Genomic DNA, 18,365 nt, shown 5'->3' on the forward strand with positions numbered 1-18,365 from the left:
TTTGTACTGGCTTTGGTAGATGACCCAGGGACAGGCATAGTTCTCATAGTCTACTGAAAAATATTCAGCTACTATGGATTGAGATAGTGTGACTTGGTGTTGACATCCAAACCTTGAGTTATACCTCAGATCCACTGCACTTTTAAAAGAAATTGCAGTAAGGGTTTTGATGTTATGTTGCACTTGAAGCCTTAAAAATAGACCAGTCTTCCCTTTTACACATTCTTTGCCTTAGAAAGTCTAATTCTGGCTGTATGTCCTACTTCTCTGGGGACCCAATTGAAAAAAGAAAGCTGAAGAGGGAAAAATCAGGAGGAAAAGGTGGGGAAATAATCAGTTCTGGACTGAGTGGCCCTCTGGAGCAGAATCAAATGGTAAAACACCCTACCCGAACCCATAACCCCATTCTTACCCCTGAATCTCTCATCCCAGAGGCAGACCTATAATACTCTCTCCTCTAATGTGGAATTAGACCCAGATGTAATTGCAACTGGACTCCTAAATCTGCAGTGTCAGAAAACCATGGTTCAGTGAACACTGCTGAGTGTCTAGATGTGGACAAGATAAGCAGGAGCGTACCTATTTCAGGAAGCATAATGCAAAGTGATACAGAAAAAAAGCACAGAGAGAAATGTCAGGTTGATCAGAAAATACTCTTGAGTGGAAGATATCTCCCATTAGCCTAGAAGTTAGATATCAAAATAAAGTGAGATCTCAGCAAGTAAAAAGTAAAAGCATGGCAGAGCAGTCTAAGGTGTTTAAGAGATGTTTGTTTGTTTGTTTTAAACAAGCTGAAACTCTGGGTTAAAAAGTAATTAGGAGTTATGTGGATTCTTAGCATTCTTAAGGGCCTGAGTTTATTACCAAGAACAAAACAACGACAGAAAGTGAGTGAAAAGTCATTTAACTGCAGAGAAGGCTACAGAACCCTGCTTGTTAGGTTCCTGTGGAGTCTTCTGGAATGCTGTGTGTTTTTTGAGATAAGGTCTCTCACTGAATATGAGGCTCATTGACTCAACTGGCTCAATCTGAGATGGATTCAGTTGGCTGGAATTGACCTTCAGGGCTCTGCCAAACTGATAGAGAGTTATTGTAACAGTGTGGAAAGGTTTACCCTATTAGTTGTCTTAAGTCTTAGAGATTAGCTTTCTTTTACATTCATGACTGTTCTTAATGTGAAGGCTGTTTTAATGGTTTGTGTTTTATTAATTAATATGCTTTATTAAGTGATGTCTTTGTTGAATTCTTGTCAGAAATAAAAGTGATGTGTGATTCCCCTCTGTATGTTATGAATATGTTTTATTACCATTGGTTAATGAATAAAGCTGTTTTGGCCAGTGGCTTAAAAGCAATATCCAGTGAGCTCTATGTGCTTTTGTGGGTCTTGATGTTTTGGAAGTGCTAGAGTAAATGCACTTTTTGTCTTGTGCCCTACCAAATGCAATTTATTTTCCTCTTGTGTAGGTAAATGCTGTGAGGAGGGAGGTTATTAGGAGCTGAGCCATACACATGCTAGTGCTCTGCTACTGTGTTATCTCCAAACCTTAAAATATTTCTTTAAAAATGGTCTGTGATTTTGTGTTTACAGGATCGCCCCAGGACATTTGACATGCACTCTTTGGAGAGCTCACTCATTGACATAATGAGAGCTGAAAATGATTCTATTAAAGGTAAGTTGAAAAATGGAGCTATTCTATTTTACTAAATAGTTAATAATGTATTATCTACTTATTCTGGTGAGCAATATACACATAAACTTTTTGCTATAAAATCAAATTATTTGATGGGCATCTGCAGCAGAACCCATCATGATACCAACTAAGAGCACTAAACAAGTTCTCATTGCTAAGTGGGCAGTTAACTCAAACACTACACTGTGTCTCAGACAAAAAGCCTTTTAAAGAGCCCTGGAGGTTCTTAAATGTGACAGTACCTATATACTATGTTGTTGGCATGTTGGCAGTTTTTGGCTTAGTTTTACAATTTAAAAAAATTGCTTCATAGTTTTTGTTGAAAATGCTTTATAGTTAATTTTTTTCTATATATGGTGATTTTTTAAAAATCCTATTCCTGCTTGGCTTCTGGTCTCAAGTCTGTCACTGACTAGATGTGTCACAATCTTGAACAAGGCACCCACTTTCACCAGGTCTCTTTCTTCATCTCAATAAGAGACTCACAGTCACTTGGAGCCTTAAAAGTTAAATACAGATGCATGGACCCACCCTCTACATGGACTATGGATTTGTCATGTTATTTTTAATGTTTCGGAGATTGTCAGAGTAGGTGTTCTCAGGATTCCTTGTGAAAACTGCTACACGAAAGGAACCCTTTTTCCTTGTAAGAATCTCAGTTTACTAAGAACCAGCTTTCTTTGTTTTAAAGAAATTTAGAATATTTAGTATATTAAGTAAACCCACCCAAATTTTAATATATTTGCTCATTTATTTATTTATTTGGTATTTATGAGGCCACCTGTGTTGGATTTAGAGCTTTGCACAGCAGTCCTATGGCAAGGTAGTCTGCTGCAGTGCTGACTAACCTAGCCCAGTCTTTGCAGAGGTTAGCTTGCCCTACCACTGACACAGTAAGGCCTTTAAGAATAAACTCTCATTTTCTTCACAACTATTTGGGCTTATTTTTTCCTGTATTCTTGAAATATGATCATGTTTACCCCTCCCCACTTTCCCTCCCAGCTGTTCCCATATCCCCCATGAGGAATCTTTGGGTGTCCTAGAGCTTTGTGAAATAATGTGTGGAGTCGTGTGTATCCATCAAATGAGGTCACTTGAAAGTAAGGATATTTGAGATTGTTTCGAAATATTTTGAAGTTCCTTACTGAATACTTCAAGGGATTCTGGGCGTGAGTTTCATATGTGAAGAGATATGATCTTTCAGAGTTTTCTATTTTTAAATATGACTATAATTCAGCTTTTTCCACATTTCCTTTTCTTGTCATTAAAATGAAGAGAGGCTAAGGCCACTTTGAGCACCAGAAAATTGTACTTTCTCACAGTCGCTCAAAGAGAATCTATGTCGGTTTCCTATGTCCTATAAGAGATAACCAGTTTGGGGACATGGAGTAAAGGGACATGAGGGTTTCTCTCTATGACCTTTTGTAACTTACTTGTGAGTCTACAATTACTCCATAAGTTAATTACAGGAAAAGTTTGTAAAGGACATTTTTTTTAAATTGTTTACTAGATTCTTACAGCAGTTTTTTTTGTTTTTTTTTTTTTTTTTTTGAGAACCTCTCTTGTACTAGATCAGTGGTTTTCAACCTCTGGGTTATAACCCCTTTGGGGGGGTCAAACAACCCTTTCACAGGGATTACCCAAGATCATCAGAAAACACAGAATTTACATTACAATTCATAACAGTAGCAAAATTACAGCTATGAAGAGCCATGAAAATAATTTTCTGGTTGGGGGTCACCACAACATGAGGGACTGTATTAAGGGGTTGTAGCATTAGGAAGATTGAGAACCACCACACTAGATGCTGTGAAATGTGGGGAGAACAGCAATAGATACAATTTGTTATGTTCTATTTCTAGGAAGCAAGCCTCTGACTAGTACTTAAATATAAAGAGTTTCGCACACATTGTATAATTAACTGAAGGATTTATCAGTTTTAGCCAAGATATTTAAGGTTAATTTTTCCTTTTTGTTTAATAAGGTATTATTGCTTAAACTCCACTTTTATTTCATATTCCATATAAACTTTATTCTCACTGATATTTACTTATGTTTCTTCAGCTGGTTCTGTATGGGAAATCAAAAGTTAAGTGACAGAAAAAAGTTGTGTAGATGGTCTAATCTGGGAGCATAAGGAGTTTATGGAATCATGATTTGTAAGAGGCAGCATAGCAGAATAAAAAGAACATTTAAACTCTAGATTTAAACTGTCCTCACAGCTGTGCTGATATTTGTGAGGTTTAAATGACAGCATGTGTCTGTCAAAGTCAACATATTGCCTGGCTCTAGAAGACACTCAAAAATTGATGTGGCTCTTACTGGAATCTGCTAAGTGTTTCATCATGTTCATTACGTGAGGAAGCCTGCTTCAGTTTAAGTTTCAGTAGTAAATAAACTTCACATTTTTTTCTTCAAAAAAGCAAGGAGGAATCTATAGATGAAGGCATGCCCTAAAATGCCAGTTTATAATTCTGGTTTGCTCTAAAAAGTCCTGAACATTGTGTCAGTGTAGTCTTCACCAGTAGAACGGCAGCTCTGTCCAGGGCGTCATCTCCTGTGAGCTCTTCTCTGAGCTGGAGAGTTTCACTCTGCTGTGCTTGATTTGAATAGTGAGTCTGTCTTCAGATGTTGTTTAAAAGTGATCATTACGTTTTAACACCTTGAAAACAATTCACTGTCCTCTAAATCAGGCACCAAGTCCTCTGGCTAACCCATTTGTAAGTGTCATCTGCCTAGTGCTCCTTCCTCAGAAACAGAGAGCAGAAAATCACCTTTCATTCTGTGAGAGCATCATACCTTTTAGAAAATGTAAATTTTAACTTGAGATTAGTGCTAAGATTTAATCATACAAAGACAAATTTTTTATTCGGGATAATTTTTGAAATAAAGTAATTTCATAGAATATGAATAACCTCATTTATTTTATCTCTTATCTTTGGTTCCTCATAGATGTGTCTGTGTTTAAATCATAAAGCCTAAAATTAATTTTGGAATGACAGCATGAGTCATTGTTGCAGCATATATTAGTTTAAGTGAGAAAAAAATATAAAGGAGAATTTGCATTTTCCATTTGGGAAAATATTTTCTTTATACAGGGTCTTAAATTTCTTATTTTTGCTACCAACAAATACGATACTTGGTATATCTAGGGGCCCTCAAAGATAGGTTTTGAATTTTCTTATGAATGTGTTGTTGATTCTAGCTGATTTCTTTGAACTTTTAACAGATGTTCAAGAGGAGGACGTAACCTTCATTTGATCATGAATATCAGAGCTTTTGTGATTCAAAAATATTTTTAAATACTGTTTTAAAAGAATTTTTAAGTTGCTGCTGTCATTTGCTCCATGGCAGGGGCTCAGCTGTCTGGGGGGAGAAAAGGGACCTCCCTGTTCTTTATCTTTGTGTCATCGCTGAGGTCAGCTGGCAAGTCCTTATGTTATTTTTATTCTGGAAACTGTGTATTGCCTTCTCCAGAACCAGTGCCAGTGACAATCCACAGAAGCTTGTCCCCAGAGACCAATTTTGTTTTCTTTCCTCCACACCCAGACTCATATGCCAAGAGCCTGAGTCTTTGAGTTTTGATCTCCCCACGTGGCACCTTGAGCATGACTGTAATGCTATTAGATAATCAGAACCGAGCAGTGCTCACCTGTTTATATGTTCTGGTGATTGTTTGGGGAATACTAATGTTCACTTTTTTTTTGCACATGACATTAGCACTTATTATTTAGAAATGGAGCAGCAGATTGAAGCCAAACCTTAACACAGCTGTTTTCAGCCTTCTGAAGCACAGGTTGGGCACATGAAGTAGTCATAAAATATTTTCTCATATGTGTATAGTAGGAAAGACCTGACAGTCAGGGAACTTCCCCCACCCCGGTGTGTGCAAGGAATTAAGGAAAGTAGGAATAAAGTAGGAAGTAGTTTATGGAATGGAGTCAGATGTGTTGGCTAAAGACAAAATTAGTACTTAAAATGCGTAGAACAATTCCATTTCATGTTAGTGGTTGAATATTTTAAATCTGATATATAAAATCAATTTAATATCCAGTATGCTTCATTTCACTAGAAAGTCAAATTGACAGCAAGATTACTGCAGGAGCAAATGCAATCCATATGTCATTACAACACTGCAGGTGTCCTTGAGATAGTAACTAAACTATGGGTCAATATCATATTTTACCTCTGAATGTAATGAAAATGGAGTCCTTTGCATTGTTTTAGAGTAAACCTTGCGTTCACTTTTTGGAAGGAATGGGACGACATACTTACCAGCAATGATTCATGTGTGTCAGGCATGAAATACTAAATCTACATGTAAGCAATAATAATTGTTTGTAGTGTCCGTTTACATATCCCTTCATGCCTAAGGAGCCTGTTAGATATACATGTGATGGGCTCATAGTATACTGTTAAACATGTTTCTGCCTCACTTGCTTCATACATTCATCTCATAAAGATTTATTTTAAGAACTGTGGATTTAATATAGGAATCTTCTACATTTAATTCCCGATTGCTAATGGTGTTGTGACCTTCTACTTTAAACATTTTTGATCCTTTTCTCCTTCTTTATATATAAAATTTCAGGGTCTCTCCCCTACTGGTTTCATCATTGCACTTTTTTAAAAAAAAAAAAAAACAAAAAGCTTAAATGTGTGGGCAAGGGGTGATTCCATCTGTGCCTCTTTGTTGCTGAGGAAAATAATTTATAATGATCTCTTTAGAAGACAATCATGAAATTCAGTTGAAATTTAGTGCACAAAACTTGCTTCATTAATTTCATAAGATTTTTTTATGTCTTTATGAAAGAGTGATGGTTAGGATAATTATGTAAATTCTTTATCTTTGTTATTGGGAGAAAATAAATTTAGTGATATCTTTGGGAAAAGGTTAAATAATAACCAGAAAACTTTTATATACAGTTGCCTCAATATTCTTATAATCCAGATTGTAATCACTTAGTTCTCTGTTTTAGAGAATAGTTGGTATATAATGATATGTCGAAGCCTCAGACTTAATTTCATATAGGTACTGACTCTGCAGCCTTAGAGAACTGTAGACTACCTGAGAGTGGTTGAACAAGGACTACAATTGGTCATTTATTTGTGTGATGTGTTATAAACCTGAAATAGTTTGGCCATAAACAAAAATTTCAAAAATTCAAGGAGTTGCCATAAAACAGGGTGTGGCTTTAACATTATAGTGCTTAATATCCAGTTAGAAATGTGTGTGGGGGCTTGTGTGTGTGTGTGTGTGTGTGTGTGTGTAGGTATAGTATTTGCCCCTTTTCTATTTAAATATGTTGGCCTCTGTCTATATGAAGACAGGGTGAAGATAGCACCCTAACTTCTACCAACTATTTAAAGGGTTAGATACTTTCTTTAAGGAGCATATAATAGACAAGATACAAACTGCATGAAGAACCAAAAAGAACAGTGCAAAACACAACTAATTTATCTTGGATTCATAAACACATTTCTCCTCCCAATTAAATTACTATTTATGTTATCTAGTGTCTTCTGGGAAATTTGGGGAATTGTAAATATTACATGTTTTTAGAATCCAGACTCAGCCAAGCAGCTTCCCTGCTTATGGGACTCAGCCTTCCTGAGAACACTGCTTTCTTCTTGTCCTCTTTGGGCGATACCAAATAACTCAAAGCAGCTGAGCAGGGGAGTGGTTGAGGTTCCAAAGTAGAAAATTGCCTTACTTCTAAAAGTCTCTTTAGTAATGGAGAAGAGACATAGTAAGGAGTATAATTTCAACTAGACTACAATTAACTGTGTGTGTGGCTGTTTTGAAATGAAGGGTGTTTCCTCTCCTGCACTCTCCCTTTCCTAGCTGGAGACGTGGAACATCCTGAGGAGCCTTCTCTTGGGCTGGTGGTGCCTAAGGACAGGGCCTCAGCTATGTGTGTGTGTGGGGGGGGGGGCAACATCACTGTGAGGAAGAGGAGGTGGGTGGGTTTCTTTGGATCACTGCTGGGAAGGGCCTGTTGCACTGTTTTCAGGGTTACTTCTGATCAGGATTTACTGAATACCTCAAGCCCTGTGTCAGCAGAGGTAGCCTTTGAACGTGCTGATATAATCTTTCAGATTTAGGGATTGCTAATGTTTCTGTCTTTAAAAAAAGAAGAAGAAGAAGAAAACCTAGGGGAGGAGAGAATCGGGAATTGCCTAGGAGAGAGGAAAATGTGATGTTGAACGTTGATTTTTCTGGTAGAATTGAATTGGTGTCATCGCCACTGCGCGTCTAAACTGAACCACAGTTGCACAGAGCATACATTCTGTTCACCCCTCAGATCCACTCGTGTTCTTCTTGCATACATGGGATGAAAGCAGTGTTCTTCTCTCCTCTGTCCCATACATCTGCGGTAGAAGATGTACCATGTATCTATCATACATCTCTGATAGAATACTTGACACTTACTTCTATTCTGAAAATCTCATAAGCAGATGTCACAGAGCAAGAATTTATCTTATGTCATCCATGATGTGAGGTCATAATTGCTTGAGCATTCCCCTTATTTTTATTCTTGAACATTGAGCCCAGAGAATCCTAATTTGAAAATTGAGTGGTCACAATCATCTTAAAACATTGGTGCAACTCTGATTTTACATGGGTGGCAGGTGAGGGTAGAGGGCTGGGAGGGCGGGGAAGTAATATTAAACCTTTTATGTTATTAAAAGGTTAACGATCCTGAGCATTTTCAAAAAGATTCATTTACCTTATAACATTGTTCTTTACAGTTTCAGTAAGGCTCCTATATGCTATGGCTGTTGTGACTTAATTTTGTTTGACATACAGAAGGGCAGTGGAGGGGGAAGGATTGCTAAAGGCATAAACACAAATTTGGTAAACACTTTTGAGATAAGTACTAGTAAGGTAACATATTGGCAGATAATTTTCTTTACAGTTCTACACTATTACCTTAAGTATGGGTGCAGCTTATATGAGCATGGATTTACCAGATGATTGTCAAAAATAATAGTCTCCATTTACAAGTGAAAGCTGAGTGACATTTTGAAGTTTTCAGGCATTGTCAGCAGTTTATGAGTGATAAATATTAGAGACTCCCACTGTGTAAAAGAGAAAGGGGCCCAGAATCACAGAGCTCCATGCTTCTGTCACCTCCTATTCAAGTTAATGTGTATGTTGTAATCTTTTGATAGCATCACTTATTTTTCTATTTTTTTTCTTCTCAAAATTTCTATGAAACTTTTATATGGAGGTATTCTTGCTAGCTCATTTCCTGACAGCTTCTAAAATAATCACGTATGCAAATACCTATTTAGTAAGTGCTTTGTTGTCTCTAATGGTCCTCAGACCTTGATCATGTTGTGTAGTCCTGGCCTATGTTATTGGGGGGGACTTTGGCAAAAGGAACCAGTTGCCTGGTTCATACCTGTCATAAAGACATCCTGATTCCTTTTGCGGTTAACTTAGCTGCATCAAGAAAAGAACAATCTAGTGTGGGAAGAAATGACTTCCCGGATTCAGATCTGAACTCTTGTAAAAAGCCAAGAGTGGTCACATGCCCACCTGTTAACCCCCATACTGCAGGGTGTGGAGAAAGGGATTGCTTGGCTTTGTTGGCCTTCAGTTTAGCTTCAGGTTCAGAAAGAGACTGGTCTTAAAAGAATAAGGCAGGAGAATGAATAGGACACCTGATATCCTTCTCTGGCCTCTGTGTAAGCACCACCTACATTCACACTACATTAACACACACACACAATGCACTCATACACACGCATGAAATTTAAAAAAAAATTCCTGATCTTCATGGAATATTTAACTGAATATCATGTGCAGTTGATTATCAGTTATTTGTGTCTTTTTTATTTCATGGTGCCCATGTACTCAGTACTAAAACTTAGAAAGAAAGCAAGCAACCAGCAATAAAACCAATGAATTTATTGCTCTTTAACAGTACAATTTGAATAAACTTAACTAGTTTTAAGCTAGTTACTACTTTGAAAAAGTAAAATACATTGAGATGGCAACGCTGCCTCTTGAGCTTCATTTTTCTAATTGGCTGGTTCTGGATTCTGTCCACAGTGGTACACCCAATTCTAAAAACTGGACTTTGTTTTATTCTGAGTTATACCTGGTAAGCAGCCCATTAAGAACATTAGTCAGACTCTGAAGAGAGCTTAGAGGGGTGAATGCCAGTTGCTATCCATCAGAAAAGAGGAGAGGTCAGCCAATTAGAAGACCCCTTATTTAGTGCCTGAGAAACTAGCAATGTAGTGCAAATCTTTGTTCTAAAGAACAGTCATGACTAATAGTAGTTTAACTTGAAACAAGTCTTACAGTGTCTACTGGCTATAGAATTCCAAATAATAAATATCTGGCATGATTGAGTAAATAGAGGTGTTTAAGCCAACTGAACCCACTCCAATGATCCAATATTAAGAAATAATAAGAAACACATTTGAGATTGTGTTCAGATCTGGCTCTCTGGTTACAAGTTGGTGGCTTTCATCTAGATCTCACCTATGAATGAAAGGGTGGAAGCTAACAATATTTAAATTGCCATCAGCAGTTTTACACACTAAGTTAGAAAATTTGACAGTGTTTAGTATTGATTAGCTTGCAGGAAGAATATAATCAGAAGCCAGTTTAGGTTAAATCAGTTATATGAAGGTTTTCCCTTAAATGGTTGTTTAAATGTGATCTCATGGAAGGTTTCTGTTCAGCACTTATGTACCATGGATCTCTTTAGCCATGAGGTTATTTGATGGAGTCTGTGAATTCATTAGTGACCAAGTATACTAGTTCAATGATAAATATACCACTTTCTGTATTAGTTACTTTTCTATTGTTGTGATAAAACACCAAGATCAAAGCAACTTGTAGAACAGTGGATCTCAACCTGTGGATCATGACCATCAGAAAGCACATATTTCTGATATTCTTATACTCTGGGACACTGCTCAGCAGCAATTACAGTTAGGAAGTAGCAACAAAAATAATTTTATGTTTGGGGATCACCACAACATGAGGAACTGTATTAAAGGCTTGCAGCATTAGGCAGGTTGAGAACCACTGAGCTAGAAGGAAGGGTTAATTTGGGCTTTTGCTTCCAGAGGGTTAGAGTCCATGATGGTAGCAGGAACAGCTAAGAGCTTACATCTCAAACCATAAGCAGGAAGCGGAAAGCACACTGGGAATGGCACAAGGCTATTAAACCTTGAAGCCCATTTCCAGTCACTGACACACCTCCTCTAACCTCAGCCTCCCTACACAGCTCTCCCAACTGGAAACCAAACATTGAAATGCCTGAGCCTATGGTGGACATTCTCATTCAAACCACCACACTTGCATATGCATAGCTGCTTTCCAGAAGCATGTGAATGCTGATATAACGCAATTAAATTACATTTAAAGATGTTGCTGAGTTCTTACTGTTACTCAGGTGTTAGTTGTTTTGTTTGTATTTTCTGGGTCTTTGTTATCATGTAGTGAAGCCACTATGAAATAGGATATGAGATGGTTCTAGAGAACTTCTTTAATTGTTCTGCTTTATGCTTCTGCTTTAGGATATCCCCTGGTTTGCAAAAGAACATAGTACTATAAAGGAATAATAACTAGAGGAAGAAGTAAGGAGAATGAAAATGCATAGATCACTTATCTTATATTGTCATCTCCAGCAAATAGTATTTTGGAGCTTCATTTCTAAATTTGAAGCTGTATTTGAGAGAGGACTAGGAGAATAGGGACACCCTGGCATGATGCAACATAGCCATATGGCTCGGAGGTACCCTACATTGAGCTCCTGCCTCTATTCTCGCTCCCCAAAGATTGCACATGTTCATATACCCTTTCACTGTATGTTTCTTCTTGGAAGTAAGCTGGACATTCTCCATGAACAGCAGTATTGACATGCACATCCAAGCAGAAGGGCACTACTGGTACTTCTTTTCCATTCTCTGCTCTTTGGAGAATTGACTCCAACCTAAATCTTCACAGAAACTTTTTCTTTGAATTTTGTGATCTCTATTTTATAATCAAAAACAGGTAAAGCCCAGATAGGTAAAACAACTTTTGTAAAGTTACTCTGTTTCCCAGTAAGGGAGAGATGGTCAACATAGGAAACCTGGAAGCCTCTTGCCTTGAATTCAGTGACTCAGTCATTTGTTTTGTGGCCACCAAGAAAGAAACAAAAATGTAAAAAGATAGAAGCAGTTATGGCTTTGCATGCTTCCATGGGGTAGGCATTAATATTTCCTAGCTTTAGTTTAGGCATTCAATTTAAAATTTGTATTTTAGCATGATTCGTGATGAATTTCTATAGAAGGAGTGTGGTCCTCACACTGTCTAACTTTATGTTACAGAGTGGAGACTGGTGTTCTGTCTATCCTCTGACCCATGACTCTGATTCCTCAGGCTGTTCTGGAGCTTATATAAGCAGCCTGTTAACACCCCAGGTGACTCAGGCCCATGAGTTTCCCTTCCTACCCACTTGTTTGTCTGTTTTTATACTTTTCTATCCATTAGGTTGCCCCCTCCCCTCCGTTTTAACCAACTATGGCTGATTTAATTTGGACAAAAAATATGCCTTTTTTTAACTTAAATTTTTGTCATTAATCACTGGTATCATAACATCCTCTTAAGGCAAGTTATCCTGTTGCTAGTCTTCTCATTGCAGCAGCCAGAGCAAAAGGCTTCTGGCGAGGGTAAAAATAGCTTTCCTGCTTGCTGGTTTGTTGTTAGCTTTCCTGGCAGTCGGAAATCTTTTGAATTCCTTAATTAGGTCAGCTTCTTGGTAGCTCTCTGCAGACATTCCCTTCTGCCTGAAATTCTTAGTTGCTTTTAGACCTTGCAAGTTTACAGCTGCCTTGAATTACAGTCAGGTAGTCTTTCATTCTGTAGAAATGTGTTCCTTTGACTTTTACAATCTGTTTTCCACTGTCCTATCAGAATTTAAAATTTAAATTTGAGCTTTTGGTTCAAAAAGAAGGTGCCCCTTCTCAGTCAGCCCCCGCTGTTGGCGACATTCAGAGAGATGGGTTTGGTCGCATGATCCATCAGTCCCATTCCAACTGGAGTTGGTGATCTCCCATTAGTTCTGTCCCACCGTCTCCATGAGTGAACGCACCCCTCTCGTTCCTGACTTTCTCCCTCAAGTTCTCTCTCCTTCTGCTCCTCATCAGGACCTTGGGAGCTCAGTCCGGTGCTCCAATGTGGGGCTCTGTCATTTTCTTCAGCAAAGGACAATGGCTCTGGGCTCTGATTCTTCTGCATGGACGGGCTCTGTGGGAGCCTTCTCAGCTTGGTCGATCACCTTCCTGGACCTGGGGGGAGTTGGGAGGACATTGGTCTTAGCATAGAGTGGGGAACCCTGATGGCTCCTTGGCCTTGAGAGGGAGGGAGGGGAGGTATGGGTGGAGGGGAGGGGAGGGAAGGGGGAGAAGGAGGGGAGGGAAGGGGGAGGAGAAGGGGAGGGAGGGGGGAGGAGGAGGGAAGGAGATGGAAATTTTTAAATATGGATCATGCGACCAAACCCGTCTCTCTGAGTGTGGCCAACAGCGGGGGCTGACTGAGAAGCAAAGGACAATGGCTCTGGGCTCTGATTGTTCTTCATGGACGGGCTCTGTGGGAGCCTTCTCAGCTTGGTCGATCACCTTCCTGGACCTGGGGGGAGTTGGGAGGACCTTGGTCTTAGCATAGAGTGGGGAACCCTGATGGCTCCTTGGCCTTGAGAGGGAGGGAGGGGAGGTATGGGTGGAGGGGAGGGGAGGGAAGTGGGAGAAGGAGGGGAGAGAAAGGGGAGAAGGAGGGGAGGGAGGGGGGAGGAGGAGGGAAGGAGATGGAAATTTTTAAATATAAAAAAAAATAAACCATGAGAAAAAAAAAATAAATAAACCATGAGAGAGGAAAAAAAAAAAAAAGAAGGTGCCCCTTGTTTTTATTAACACTGGAAACTTAAGGTGAGTTTTGAAGTTTCCCTTTTTCCCAAAATCCTTCTGCTACTGTGCTAGTTATAACAAAAGTCAGGCGCTTGAGTTTTGTCTTCTCTCTTTTCTCAGAAAAGAATTACTTCCTGTTTGTAGCCAAAGATACTCGCAAATTTCCGTTTCTCTGAAGCCAAAAGATTCCCTAGATTACTACTGCCTTCTCCAGAATTCCAGGGTAGTTCTTGTTAGCCGGCAGAAACTGCCCTGCTCCCTTTCTCTAACAGGTGGAAAATGGCTGCTTATCTTTAGCTGTTGTTGAAGAGGGAAAGGAATTGCTGTTAATTGCTGAACCACTGCACCATAGGGGCAGAGGGGTCTTATCACTCTACAGAGGTTATTTTAGGACTAACCCACAATGCCTATAAATGGAAATAAGGACATTTGTGTCCCTAATATTCAGCAATATGAAGCAAATTTTAATGCAAGACTATGATTTTACCCTTTTTCCTGTATCCTTCAAGGCAGAGACATTACCACTTGCTGGCTTTATTTCTTTCATACATCTAGCAGCTGATTATTGAGTATTTTTCTGTGCTCTGGAATACAAGACTCAAAGTCTGTTTTCCAATAGTTTTGCTACCATACAGGAAGAGTTAGCTTAAAAAGAAGTGTGACAATTAATTTTAATTGTCAGCCTGACACAAACAAAATCACCTCTGAAGGAAGAGCCAATGAGGAATTACCTAGTTTGGCCTGTGAGGGATTATGTTACTTGAGTTACCAGAAGTGGGAAGGCCCATCCTGAATGTGGGTGAGACTATTTTAATGGTCTAGGCCCTGGACTGAGTGACTGGGAGAGCTAGCTGAGCACTGGAAAGCATGCGTGCTTTCATTCTCTGACTGCTCTCTACTGTGAATGTTCTTCAACTTCCTGCTATCTTGATTTCTCCACAACAATGGCTTATAACCTAGAATTAAGAGCAAGTAAATCCTTTCTTCCCTAAGTTCCTGTCTGAAATGTTTTATGACAGCAACAGGAAATCAAACTACGACACACAGTAACATGGTATGAGAGGTGCTGTGGACCGCACAGGGTTATCTGAACAGACTTTGGTAGAGGGAATGGAGTTAGAATTTGAGTGGTGAGACACTGGGACTCAGAGAAGAAAGGGGCCATTCCACAGAGAAGGTACCCTGGAAGTAGAGGTTATGAGTTAGCAGGTCTGAATGCCTGGTGGATCTAGTAAGAGGGCAGACAGGAAAGAATACAAATGTAAGGATTTTTTTCTGACTTTCACCCTGACAGCCACATTCATCCCATAGAGGGCTTTTGTTTAGCCTGAACTCTGTGTGTATAAAGCGGGTTTTAAACGTGTCTTCAGAAAAGAGCAAGAGTGCAGCTGGCGTCAGTGCCAGTTCTTCCTTTGTGATTTTACATAGAAATGCTATGAACAGTTGGTTACAGGACAGAAAGATCTGTCAGGAAACCGAGTAAAGTTATGAACTTTGATTGTTAAGCAGTCTTTTTATCATAAGGCATAGAGCAGAGTGAGTACACTGCATTAGGTCATGCTGACTTTGGTTCTACATTTATGTAAACACACAGTTGGCATCACAACCAGTGAATTTATAATGGGCCTTTAGCTTTTGTTGTATGTTCTCTAGGTATTCACAGCACCATCTTACTACTAGTATCTGGCAGTATTAATTAAAAACAAAACGTATGTAAAGACCATATGTTACCTTTAATAAGTACTTGTGACAGTATAGCTTCGGTTAGTCATGAACTAAATAAAATTGATCACTCTCAGCGTTAAGAGGGATGTTCTTAATCAAACAACTACTACAGTGTATGTGTCCATATACAAATATATATGCATATGTGTATATGGAAGGTTTTTTTAGAGTACTTAAGTTATTCTAGCTTGAGCCAGCTTAAAAAAAAAAACTTAGAATTTTATGCTACTTGGAATTGTGTAGGACCACATTGGCTATGTTCTAGACAGCAAAGCCATTATTTCTTTTGTAACTTGGCTTGTACCTTGTCACAAATGATGACTCCGAAGAAGAGGTCATACATAGCATGATATCTAACGTTAATTATTTTCTGCTGAATCATATGTGGCAATAATACCTGGGTTTCTCATTGGAAAATAAGTTCTAATTATGAAAGTAACCTGTGCATTTATTACTAATAAACTAGAACATTGCCTTTTATCTCCTTGACAAGCTTGCTTAGTCCTAAAAGAGCATGATACACACTGTTCTTTAGAACAGTCTTCTCTTATTAACTCTAAGTTCATCATTTGCTAAGTAGTGGTTCTTTCCAGCTCATAGATGCCCAGGATGGACCTGTTGAGCCGGTGCCCAGACCTTTTCTAACTGTAGAATTTGGTAGTGTATTTCCCAGAGTCACACTGTATCAGTTGCCTATATTTGGCTAGATTGAATCGTGTCTACAAATATAGCCTCTGCCTTCCGTATGATATGTGCTAGACTCTGGCTCCAAATGCCATAGCTGCCTCCAGAGACATATCGCATTTCTGGCGATGATGTCCATTAGGATTGCTGATCAGGTACTGTTTTTTGTATTTATATCATAGTCAATAGCAAAAGCAAAAGGATTGAATTTTAACCGTCAGATAGGTTCACTTGCCTAAAATCCTAATGCCATCCTTTTTCCTTCAGAACTTAATTATACCAAAGCATTTTCATAGATAGCTGAGTTATCAAAAAAACCAACCCAACAAAATCATAGGCACTGCACTACATCTATATTCACATAGCTCAATTATTTTTATTCTTTATTTATTTGTGACTTACTATTGTTTTAAGTTCAGTAGAATGAACTTATGACGTCTAAACAGAAAACTTAGAAAGATTTAAATAAAAGTTTTAGTCCCAATGGACATTTATTATATATTAAAAAAAGGTAAGAGAAGTATCCAGTAGCTTAAATGATTACGTAAGACTGACTATCACTGTGTGGCCAGAAGTAAGATTTGGTGAGCTAATTTAAAAAGACATTTCCATTTTGGGAAAAGTGACTTGAAAAAAACATGATCCTGAAAATATTTGATAAATCTCCTCAGAAAGCTTGTATTCTTAGTAAAAACCAAGAATAGATGTTTCTAACAGGTTAACTAATAATTGCTATACTTAAAAATAAACAAAATGTCCTTTAGTAGTCCCATAAAAACATATAATAATATGATTTGATACTAAAAGCTCTCAAGCTCCGGGAAAGACATAAAAGAACCATAAGTCCCCAGTAAGTGGAAAAAGCCAGTCTGATAAGGCTTGGTTCTGTGATCTCAGCCGTATGATATTCTAGAAAAGTAAAAGCTATAAAATTAGCATAAAGACCCAAAATTTGGGTAAAAGGACAGAATGAATAGGTGGAGTACAGAGAAATCTTTGGATAATACTCTGCGATTCTGTATCAGTAGGTGATTGTGGATACATGTTATACATTTATCTGAACACTAAGAATGAAAGTAATAGTTCTTGTGAGGTACCTAGACAGATAGACACAATAACCAGTCTTTCCCTGGGAACAGGCAGTGCGACCCACTGTTCGTCTATGGGAAAGAATAGTTAGGACCTTAACCATGGAATAGGAAAGGGAAGTTAATAACCAATATTGACAGTCACAGAGCAAAGAAGACAGAAGGCACAGAAGGGCAGTGGGGATAGCTTATAGCAGATTCAGTTTCTACATAGTATGAAGGGTGTTTTGGGAAGATTTCCAGAAATTGAGAGAGATTATTATCTGTAATTATGAATGACTTTTTAGATTTATTAGTTATAGAAAGAATTTACAAATTTGGGCAAAAACATTATGAAACTTAAAAAGAAAAAATCTCTAAATGTCACTGCTGATATTTTAAAACTGGGAGAAAGAATTCTTGATTGTTTTGGGAGGATATCACACAGGTATTGTATTGACCTCATGATCAAAGCTAGTGCTTGCCTGACCGTAAGCCTATCACGAGGCCAAGCTAAAGCTGTGAGGGTGAGGGTCACTCTCAGTGTTCCAGCTAGGAACACTGCCACTGGCTTCCAGGGTCGTGTTATGTCTTGGGTGCAGGGTAGAGCTGCTATATTCAGAAAACTAAGGAGCAGACCATCTGTGAAAGGTTGCTCACCTTAAAGTGGGGTACACACCTGAGCAGAGCCAAATTTTTGTGTCTGTGAAGTTGGAATATTTCTCTGTTCTCAGAAAGTACCCAAAATCTGTGTTTCTGGTGAGTCTGAACTTTGTTCAACTGGGCCAGCCAGTGTGGTGATCTGTCACTTGGATTCCCTTTGTTGTTTGTAGCCTTTCTTAGCCCAAAATAAGAGATATGTTGGCAGCCGGGCGGTGGTGGCGCACGCCTTTAATCCTAGCACTCGGGAGGCAGAGGCAGGCGGATCTCTGTGAGTTCGAGACCAGCCTGGTCTACAAGAGCTAGTTCCAGGACAGGCTCCAAAACCACAGAGAAACCCTGTCTCGAAAAATCAAAAAAAAAAAAAAAAGAGAGAGAGAGACATGTTGGCTCATGTAGTACAGCCCCAGCTTCAACTACAGTGCTAACACCAAAGAAATTAGAGCAAATCCACAGAACTACAGAGACAGCTCTTCTCAGCCTTTAATTTTACTAGAATCAGCGCTTCTCAGACCTTAATTTTAACCAATATAAGTGTTATATTTATGTATTGACTTCTTAATTCATCTTTAAAAATGTTTGATGATGAAAGAAAATTGTTTTGATAGCTCCTGTTAACTCA

General features: G+C 38.6%; 1 protein-coding gene across 4 annotated transcripts in view; it reads left to right on the top strand.

The window, feature by feature from the left end:
- The window catches only part of Cpeb4 (cytoplasmic polyadenylation element binding protein 4), a 59,975-nt gene that overhangs the window by 17,554 nt on the left and 24,056 nt on the right, over nucleotides 1-18,365 (top strand). For 2 of the 4 annotated variants that reach the window (XM_038328967.1, XM_038328969.1), the window contains exon 3: nucleotides 1,591-1,670. In XM_038328967.1, the coding sequence (XP_038184895.1) occupies nucleotides 1,591-1,670 (80 nt within the window). Of the gene's footprint in view, nucleotides 1-1,588; nucleotides 1,671-18,365 lie in introns of all 4 variants that reach the window. The other 2 variants (XM_038328966.2, XM_038328968.1) reach the window with 1 other exon arrangement.

This window comes from Arvicola amphibius, chromosome 4, assembly GCF_903992535.2.
Source record: "Arvicola amphibius chromosome 4, mArvAmp1.2, whole genome shotgun sequence".
NCBI lineage: Eukaryota > Metazoa > Chordata > Mammalia > Rodentia > Cricetidae > Arvicola > Arvicola amphibius.